The sequence below is a fragment of the Pholis gunnellus genome, assembly GCF_910591455.1.
Source record: "Pholis gunnellus genome assembly, chromosome: 5".
In the NCBI taxonomy this organism is placed as follows: domain Eukaryota; kingdom Metazoa; phylum Chordata; class Actinopteri; order Perciformes; family Pholidae; genus Pholis; species Pholis gunnellus.
The window spans coordinates 24,856,765-24,867,456 of NC_136531.1; the positions used below are offsets into that span (position 1 = coordinate 24,856,765).

At 40.2% G+C, this 10,692-nt stretch overlaps 1 protein-coding gene across 1 annotated transcript; it reads left to right on the forward strand.

The window, feature by feature from the left end:
• Nucleotides 1-4,052: 4,052 nt before the first annotated feature.
• Nucleotides 4,053-10,692, forward strand: LOC306695500 (intelectin-like; the record flags this gene model as incomplete). Its single annotated transcript, XM_079158755.1, is given in 6 exon segments — nt 4,053-4,100; nt 8,196-8,354; nt 9,840-9,916; nt 9,918-9,955; nt 10,148-10,251; nt 10,346-10,692. Coding segments are annotated over 6 exon segments (567 nt in total). The 3' UTR covers nt 10,487-10,692.

A 10,692-nucleotide genomic window follows, 5' to 3' on the forward strand; every position in this document is an offset into this window, starting at 1 on the left:
TTGCTAACACACCATAGTAACATGGGGTAGCGGTGCACTTCCTCTTGTGGCCGAATTGAAAATTACAACAACAAACCCACAAAAATGTTGTCTCCTGCCACTTGTTTTAACAGATTATACCGGCAAACCCTTTTTTTCACCCGTTCTTAAATCATAAACACAGGAGAGAAAACTATTTTGACCAGATTTAGAAAATGAATGTTTGTCTCTCGCTTACCTCACAGGGCTTTCGTAATTCACTTTGTGTGCTGGATTATTTCTTGTATACCAGGTAACCAGTGCAGACTCCAGGAAGTTGGTGTTACTCCCAGCTGAGATGTATGCCTCATTTCCACTGCAGTTTGGCCTCCACTTGACCCGACTTAACTCACTTTTGGTACCAAGACCATTTCTCTTTTTTGTTTTCCACTGCAGATAGCCTATTGCCCCCTCTGTGTTGCTGGGATTTTCAGCTGATCGGCGTATAGCTACGCCATGTGAAACTGAAATCATCTTCAATGCTGCACTTGCTGAATCCTTTCATCCGCTACCAAACAGAGGAAAGTCTGCACTATATTATTCATACAATGTTTTTCATTCTTCCATTTAAAAAAAAAAAGTGGGTCGAGTGAATAAAAACTTGCGCTCGCTATTGACGGCAGCATGGCTATTTAAAAACGGCGTGTTTGTGAAGGATTTCCAGTGTCACACGAATGACAATTCTCTCTGACCAACCAGTGTTCTGCCATTTTAACACCTTCTAGGATGGTCTCAGCTTGCTTGGAACCTCCACCGAGGTGATAAGTACCACGTTCTACGCTCCACTTTTTATAATGGAAAACCAAAAACGAGCAAGTCTAGTTGAGTAGAGCCGTACTGTACTGTGCAGTGGAAATATAGTAAGACACTGAGTGGTTGTAATTAGTAAGCTTTAGAGGTACTGCTCAGCATATTTAGCATAGACTGTATATAAGAAAAGGACGTAGTCATTATGACGTCACCCATTGGTTTGTGGACTGTCGTTTTGAAGCCTCGAGTTCGGTGATTTTACTGTCACCATCTTGGATTACGGCCGTGGCAGTTTGTTTTTTTCGTAACCAATGAACAGAAGTTCCCATATTTGGCTGAGGAGTGCAAAGAGATGCCATGTGCGGCTCTGGTAGCGGAAGCGACCTGTCAATAACCCGCCCTAAAGCGTACCCTGCTTTATGGTCTATTTAACTCTAAATGGACCATCATTTACTAAATGAACATCATGCTGTGTTGAAGAACACTTGAAACTAGAGATTGAGACCATAAACTCATGTTCACAATGTTTACTAAGGTAATAAATCAAGAGAGAAGTAGAGTCATTTTCTCATAGACTTCTATACGATCTGACTTCTTTTATTAAACCGGAGGAGTCGCCCCCTGCTGGTCAGAGAATGCAGGTTCTAAGGCTTCACTATGCAGAACTGCAGTTGCCGTCTGGTGTTTTGTTACCTTTCGACAGAGCTACGCTAGCTGTGTCCTCCTGTTTCCAGCTAAGCTAAGCTAACCAGCTGCTGACTCCAGTTATATGTTAACTGTAAAGAAGACAGGAAAGCAGTATGGATCTTCTCATCTAACTCTCAGCTCGGGCTGGTCGATAATTCAATTTAATAATGTATTGTCTTTTAATGGAATCTTATCGTGATAAAATCATATATTCGAAATACACAGTTACGTTGTCTTAACTGAAATCTAATTTCTCCAAAAATCTGATTGTTTTGCATTTAAGTTCTCAAGTAAATGAGAAAATACTCTGTACTTTTCATTTGTCAAGTTCTTAATTCACACAAATCCATGCGGTCATTTCACTATTTATTGAATTACCAGAAAACATGCTATATCATGATATACCTCGTTATCCAGATATCGGGCTAGAGGTTTTGGCCATATCGCCCAGCACTATACTCTCACCCAGAAAAATAACAATTGTATTTCCCATAAATGTCAAACTCTTCCTTTAAAGTACACCACATACTGGATCAGTGCAACAACTAATAGACTGTCTTAATTTCCCATTTCACTGAAACTGTATACAGTTATCACATGTATTATCTGTATTATACCAGTGACAACAGGTTTGTGTTTATTCTGATCATGCAGGAGTGAGAAAACAGCAAGACTGCACAGGGTACCGTATAAGTGTTTCTAGAGCGGAAGCGTGTGCAGCCTCTCGGTGTTCGCGGTGTAATGGGCTTGTAACCTACATAGGACATCCATCAGCTGTAGGCGTCTCCAACTGTATGTAAGAATAGCCACCATACCAAAGAGGATTAATAAAACATAGGTCGAATACATTTTTAAATATGTGTCTCCCATTTACAGTTGCAGGTTACTGAGTGAGAACAAGTCATCACAGGCTGTTCAGAGAGAAGTGTGCTGGGGTCCTCTCTCTGAGGAATGATAAAGTGATTACATCTATTAATGTTGACTGAATAATGGCTGCTCTTGTTTCATTGCAGGGAGAGAGAGAGAAGGGGGAGAGAAAGAGAGAGGGGGAGAGAGAGAGAGTGGGAGAGGGAGAGAGAGAGAGAGAGAGAGAGGGGGGAGAGAGAGAAAGGGTTACAAAGATTTACAGATTGATCTGTGTAGGCCTACTGCAGGTGTCATCCAGTGAAGGCAGTCCACTGTAATTACCGCTGGACAGATATTCTCATTCAAATCAATGTAGCAGGATGGTCAGAGCGGCAGCCATCTTTTATTTGTACCGTTCTCAATGCGACCAGTGTAGCAGGCTAACTTCCGTATTACAGTTTTTGCCTATTGCTTACACACGTTTTGCTAAATTTGGCTCATTGTGTCAAAACTCTACACACAAGCAAATAAGACACAACACTGGGAAATAAACCATTCACATCTATGTCAAATTGAAACTCCGCTATGAAAACCTAACAATCCTTTGTCAAAATGTCACTCTGATGACAAAATGATACCCACTTGCATCATATGAATACACTTTCAGATCAGCAGAAACACACTAGTCTACTTTATATAAAAAACTGCAGTCTTTCATTTTCAATGTTTTTATTCAGTTCCATAGAGGGCATGTTTTCACAACAACCAAAAAAATGAAATACTGAATTCAAAATCATTACATTAGTATATTTTACAGTACAGTAAATTCAGTTAAATCAAAAATAAAACAAACAATACACTACTGTAAACACAGAAAAACACAATTGTGCGCAAGTGGGCTTATGGATCCTGCCGTCTGTTGGGGCCTGGCCACAGGATCTCATCAACATCACAAGCAATGTCTTCTCTCGCTAAGCATCGGGGAAAATATCCCCTTGTGTGGCGAATCCATCCCTGGAATGACCTCACCTCGATGTCTCCACAGGCCTGTTCCATTGCCTGCAGAAGAGGCATACGGGCATGTGGTTGGCGGTCATATACGCGCCATCTCCAAGCGGAAAATAATTCCTCTATAGGATTTAGAAATGGCGAGTAAGGGGGCAAGTACAGAACTTCAAATTGATCATGGTTGGTGAACCAGTTCTGGACCAGAGCAGCCCGATGGAAACTAACATTATCCCAGACAACAACAAACCTGGGCTGCTCTGGTCCATCCTGTACAACTGCATCATGAAGTGCATCTAGAAATGTGATCATGTGTTGCGCATTATAGGGACCCAGTTTGGCATGATGGTGCAGTAGCCCTCGAAGACTTATGGCAGCACACAATGTGATGTTTCCCCCGCGCTGCCCCGGGACGTGCAAAATTGCCCTTTGGCCAATTATATTACGTCCCCGTCGTCTGTTTTTGCTAAGGTTGAATCCAGCCTCGTCAATGTAAATACATTCATGCGGCTGGGCAGCTCCATCCATGTCCAAGATTCTCTGTAACAACAAATACATATTGTGGATGGCTTTACTCAAAGCACACACTTACACTACTACATATACAGAACCGACCCACCCCACCACACAGGTACCTGAATGTATCTATGTGGTACTAATCCAGTGGTACATATTCATCAGTTACTGGACTGCACCCATTCTTTATTGTATATGTAAAGGACTGAAACACTTACCTGTACATATTCATGTCGACGTTCTTTGACCCCGACACCGTTCCTCTCAAATGGGACCCTGTACAGTTGCTTCATGGTCATGTTGTGCTTTACCAAGATCCGTCTGATAGTTGTAATGCTTAATCGATTTATGTTGTTGAAGACTTGCTCATCTGCAAGTATTCGTTGTTGTAGCTGGTGGAGACGGATTGCATTGTTTGCTCTGACTAGGTTCACTATGGCAAGTTCCTGCTGTTGGGTGCACAGGCGTTGGCGTCCACCCCCAGTAGGTCTTCTAGCCATTCTGTAGAAAAATGCAACCACAAATTGTTCTCGTTTGTTTCTTTTTTACAGTACTGTGTATACTGAACTTTACTGTATTTACCATACACAGTACTGAAACATCTCAACACGTTATCACGGTATGTTTCACAAAACTACCACTTTTGTTGAAAAAGGAGCATTAGCCACCCTGGAATACAATACATGTGATACAGTAACGTGATATGGTACAGTACTGTAAATACTCTAGATACAGTCTGAGTAGAGTAGAGAGTTGAAGACATACCTGTTTTCCAGTCGGAATGTCCTTATTATGGATGAAACTGTGAAGCGGCTTAGATTAGGATGGACTCTCTGCCCAGCTTCCCTCATAGTCAGGCCATGGTTTATGACATGGTCCACCAAAGTTGCTCTTATGTCATCCGAAATAATGGTCCTTGCGTGGCCTCTTTGACCACGTCCTCCTCCTCTCTCTGTCCTCCTCTTCCTCTGCCTCTAGCTCTCCCTGCCTCCATGCTTGCAAAGTTGTCAAAATGGCTTAACTGAGGCCTTTTTGTAGCTGGCTGATTGGTGTTCAGTTTTGTAACTAAGTGTTTTCAGGTGTGTGTCTATGTCTTTTCAATTAACCAATGTGTGTTGTATTTTGAATAGATGTGTTTTCCCAATGGTACCCTGAGATTTAATTTTTGAACTGAGTGTCTTATGTATGAAATAGTGTGTAGTGTCTAGGAGCAAGTGTGTTGCAGAAAGGAGCAAGTGTGTTACAGAATTGCAACTAAAGTGCAAAGCAGCGCTTTTGTTTAAGGTATGGTTACACTTTGTTTAAGATATAGTAACAACAACTTCAAGTTATGTTACTTTGGTTTAAGCATGTGTCTATAGTGTTGAAGCAACGGACAAAAACTGTAACTCAGCCGACTTATGGTAAGTTGCGGACTCACTGAGGTGAGACCAACAGTGGAGTTGTAACGTTAACAGAGTAAAAGAGTCAAATTTAACAACTTAATGCTTCATACAATCACAGTATAGAACACCAGATGAGTGACAACTTTGCCCGTCTTATTTTTGAAGTAGATTTATTTTCTCATAGACTTCAATACTTCTTTTTGCAACCAGAGGAGTCGCTTTAGAAGTTGGTTTACAGCTCGGCTGAGTTAGAAGTGTTAAAGAAAGGTCATGTTTTTAAGCTTAGATAACTATAATTTTGTGGTCAATGAAAAAAATGATCGCTTTTAAAAAAGAACCAATGCTGATTGTGGAGAATGGAAAAGGAAAAGTAGTCTCCCATTTCAAGGTCCAATGCTTTGTCCACCCATCCGTCCACCCACCCATTTATAACCGTCGCTCTAAGTAGGAGTAAACTATGTTACAGTTAAGTATTGGTGACGTGTTGTGACACGTCTTTACAGGTTAAAGGTCAAGAAGCTGCTAATAGTTCAACCATAATTGAATAATCTTTTTGCCGTAAAACTATAAAACATTGAACAAGAAAAAAGGAGAAAAATCCCCCTAAAATGACCACATTTTGTGAAGCAGGTTTCATATTTTCATTCCTGTCTCTCCTATGATGGCGACCCCTCACATTTATCTTACCCCTTTTATATTTTTGACTTGTGACCTCTAAAAACAATATCTTCTTGTTATCTATAAGGTTTGAGACAAATTGTTACCCTCTAAACTTCTCAAAAAATCATTCATATATAAAAAAAATAAATGCAAACAAAGGTCGTAAGAATAGAAAATGTGTGTATCAGACTGTTTTTCCTTCCTGTCTGTACAACGAATCTCCTTGTGACCCCTGAGATTTCTCTATTATTGCAAATATATTTGTCTTTCCATGTCTTTCCATTCACGTAGATTCATCTCATTTAATACAGAGTCAACATGTTGTTATTTATAAGTTCACAAAACGCATCATTTTTCAACCTATTACTGAAGAGACAACTTTGAAAGCACAGACTTATTTTTAGAATTCAAAACTTGACCCGACAAATATAAAATATGTTTTCCACATCATTGTAAATCATAGAATGAGTAATGCGCTTTCATATGTTAAAGATATTGACCAATGGATGACCTCCCATTTTCTTTGTCCTCTGATTCAGTTTGTAAAGTCTCTCCTTCCAAAAGTCCTTATAATCCCTGACAATTCGGTCTCTTTGGGGACATGGGATCAGGTCGCTGCATTGTTTTTCTGCAATAATCCTGGTAGTGGATGGAGAGGTCCCTGGTCTCTGCATTATTAATAATATATGAACAACACAATTTAGTCCTGGTTTAATCATCTCTATAAGCACACAACCCTTCTATGAATTATCCTTTAGGTTTAAGAAAGCTTAGAGCAAGTCTGAGAAGTGAACACTGTGTATTTATGTGTGTGTGTGTGTGTGTGATTTATTCATGACTGTGTGTGTGTTCACGTCAATGAATCGGAACGTTTCCGGCAGAAAAGTGAATCAGGTCAGATAAGATTAGCAAACCGGACAACACTGAGGAAAGAAAAAGGAGAGGCAGGAGGGAGAGAGTGTGTGTGTGTTTGTGTTGTGTGTGTGTGTGTGTGTGTGTGTGTGTGTGTGTGTGTGTGTGTGTGTGTGTGAACTATAGACTATGAATAAAAGAGGGAAGATGACATAACATCACGATTTCAGTTAGAAATATGGAGATTTTTACAGTGGGGGGAAATATAGGTTTATAAACAGGTTACAGGGAAACCTATAAGAAGACAAATGAACTCCTTTATGTTAAGATAAGATAATCCTTTATGTTCATGGGCATTGGGAGCTTTTACTCTCAGACACTGGAAATGCACAGTTTTAACATGGGAACTAGGTCACCTAGCTTCTATTAAACCATAATAATTAAAGTTGAACTTAAGTTGCAAGGGGACAGAGTGAGACATGACAGAGGACCAGTAAGGCAGACAGACCTTTTCACATTTTAAATATTAATTTATATATATAATATTACCATACCAAATTACTGGTATTAATAGTTCATTTCAATCCAGAGAACACAGATCTTTTTTTCTAAATCTCATTTTAGATTATATCAAGTTAATATTCAATCTATCAAGTGAATTCCATTCTCTCATAAAGTATGAAGCTACAGATAGTGTTTATTGCAGGACATTAACAACAAAGTGTACTTCATGTTACTGTAGATGAAGTCAGTCAAACCATAAAACATCGATGTTGTGACACAGGCCTATAAAAGAGACCTGACTTTCCATCAACATTTGTAAGGACAAGGTTAGCAAAAACTCAAAAAAAGATCTGTTAAAAAAGAATGTTATATACATCAGTCAAGGGGCCATTTTTCTGCTGGTAATACTCCTATAACGTTACTCATGTAGGATTTTGAATGCAGTGAGTTTACTTGTAGCGGAGTATCTTTACATCATGTTGTTCCATCACTGCAGGAATGTTACACACAAATGTATCCTATCTCTCTCTTGGCGGTCCGTTTACTTTTTGGGAAACAGAAAAGCCCTGCACACTCACACAGGTGTTTTTGATTACTCTAGCTAGTCAAGTTAAATTTGGGAGGAGCTATACAAGGATTTTTGTGATATCACCAACTGAATTTAACTGAATTAAAAACAATCACAGCAGTGTGATAATATGTTTTTGTTTCAAATCTCATTTTAAAAGCCAGGTGTTATATCCGTTCAGAAGCCATCAGGAATCTGGTCCTCTCGACAACGCCTCAAAACCCTAAGCCTAACCGTCCCCATCCCATCCCAACCTAACCCTAACCCTAACCCAGAGAAGTTAAAAAATTAGCACAATGAAAAGAAATCCACTGAATGTTTGACTGATGTAAAAAAAAAGAAAAGTTAAATGTCATCTAAATCACAAAAAAAGAGTTGTGACAATAGTGTGTGCGGTTCCCCAGAATCCAGGATACTATGATATTGTGGCAGAAGACATGTCTGTGTGGCACGTTCCCAACAACTTCCCACTGGAGCACTGGAACCTGGCAGCTATCCTCCGCTACCACACTGACAACCGCTTCCTCCGCCTGTATGGAGGGAACCTCTTTCAGCTCTTCAAGGTGACTTAGTTGTGTGGTTATTTATTGTAAAGTAACTTTTGCTCGGTGGCCAGAAACACTGTGTTTTGAAATTGCATATTAATGTACTGTGTACTGCACACTCAATCAAAATGTACTGCATACAGCCTACTAAATGAATGATTAACTACGATCTTACCAGCAGACTGTTCACACTGAAGTGTGTTTCAGCGCCGGCGGGGCAGAGCCAGTGGCTCCGTCACATCTTCCGTAATGTCACGGCAAAATTCGGATTTGGATAGACTGACATATTAGGATCCTAAACAGTTACTTTCTCACATAGAAACACACAAAAACATAAAAAAACGACATAACAGTTTTTAGCCTGGTTTAGAACCAGTCACATATATTGATATGACAACAAAGCATGACAAACAATCCAGCAACACTGCGGCACTAAAACACGCATTCCGCCACACACTCAAGAGCACGGGCCATTCAAATATTATTCACATCAGAGGGAACACTATTAACCATGTCATAAAAACGACGCCGTAGACAAATGAACACAGTAGTAACGCTACTGCAGATGTAAAACAAAAGCAGCTCACTTACCGACAAAGTCCATCCTCCTTTCTTTGTTAACACAGAGTGCAATGACGCGGTTGTACAGAACATCGGTGCGGTTCAGTTCCAGTAAGAGGTCCTCCTGCGAACTTGTTCATTGAGTTGTAGATCCACTTGTGTTGAAAAAGTCAGGCAACTCAGGTTAGCAAATCCAGCGTAGCTCCAAACACCAAGACGCTCAGTCGCAAATGAAACGCATTCCCAGCCATAAAATGTGCAACGCTTCTCCGACGCTGTCAGCCAGGAATACCGTTCGTAGTTGTTCGACTGAAAGTGGCGCACAAATCCTTTTCCTGGCTGGGTCAGGGCTGATGTCCAGCTTTTCTGGAAATGTTCTTCTCGAGAAATCCGTTTCTCCTCCTCCTTCAGCCATTGAGTGTTAAAAAACAAAGCTAGGTAAAAAAAAGAAAGAATCCACACCAAGCAAAATGCTAAAAATGTCATGTCAATGTCATAAATTCTTACATACAGTATCTTTCAACTTGAACTCTTACTACTAAGTTCTGCTAGCTAGCTTTCAGTTTCACAACAGTGACGCTAGCCCACTGACCAATCACACCGCACGTTAATGCTGACGTACTTGTAAGTCACCCAGAAAGCTCTGGCACATCAAAGAATACGCCCGACATGTCAAATAAAAAATCTGATTGGTGACAATCAATAATATCGTCACCATTTACTTAAACTGCAAAGGGATTCCTTCTCTTCTTATTTAGAGATAGCATAGGGGCGAAATCTGATTGGATAAAAGCTCTACTTAAAACAAGCTGTGCTGGAAGACAGTAGCTGTGCAATGAGAAAATATGCTAATTGTAAAAATAATGTAGTTGTTTTATTTATGAAAAATTATTAAATTATAAATATATATATATATAAAGATATATTGTCACATTCCTCCAGCAATATCCAGTGAGATACAACGCTGGCTCGTGCAGCAACAGAGGACCGTCTATTCCTATTGTGTATGACCATGGAGACAGAGTCCACCAGAATGTTATATGGAGCCAATTCAAGAGGTAAATGTAATGAGAGGGAAGTAGAGATAACAGAGCTTCTTCACTATAATGCATTGCTTGAATTAATAAACATTGTATTACTTATCAAGGTTAAAGGTTGCCCTCGAATTATAAAATTGCTGAGAGATTAACTAACTTAACCAAATTCTTCCACGTAAACAAGAAAGACTTTTTTTTCTGTTTCTGTGAAAGCGGAGTTTGAACCAGGTTTCATCACATTCAGAGCAATAAACAACCAACGCGCAGCCACGGCTATCTGCTCCGGGGTCAAGCCTGCTGGCTGCAACGCCGAACATGTGAGTCCCACACCTCCGCTGTCGGTCAGTCAACACAGAAAATGATGCCCAGTGTAGTAATACTGTTGTTGTGTGTGTGTGTGTGTGTCTCCAGTACTGTGTAGGAGGAGGCGGATATTTTCAAGCTGATCAGTGTGGGGACTTCCCATCATTTCACCATGACAGACTAGATTTGAAAGGTTGGAGCGCTTCCAAAGAGATGACTGAGGCCGCTGTTTTACTGTTCTACCGCTGAGAGGGTTATTTGCACATGTCAACAATCATACTTGTAGCCAGCATGTCTCGTGCTTCAGAGAACGAACCTCGTGTTTGTGTCTGTTTGTGTCCATGAATTATAAATCCTAATATTACAGTCACTTGTAATATGAGGGTCCTGGGACAGAGGATGTCGCATGTGTACCGATTGTAAAGCCCTCTGAGGCAAACTTGTGATTTGTGATT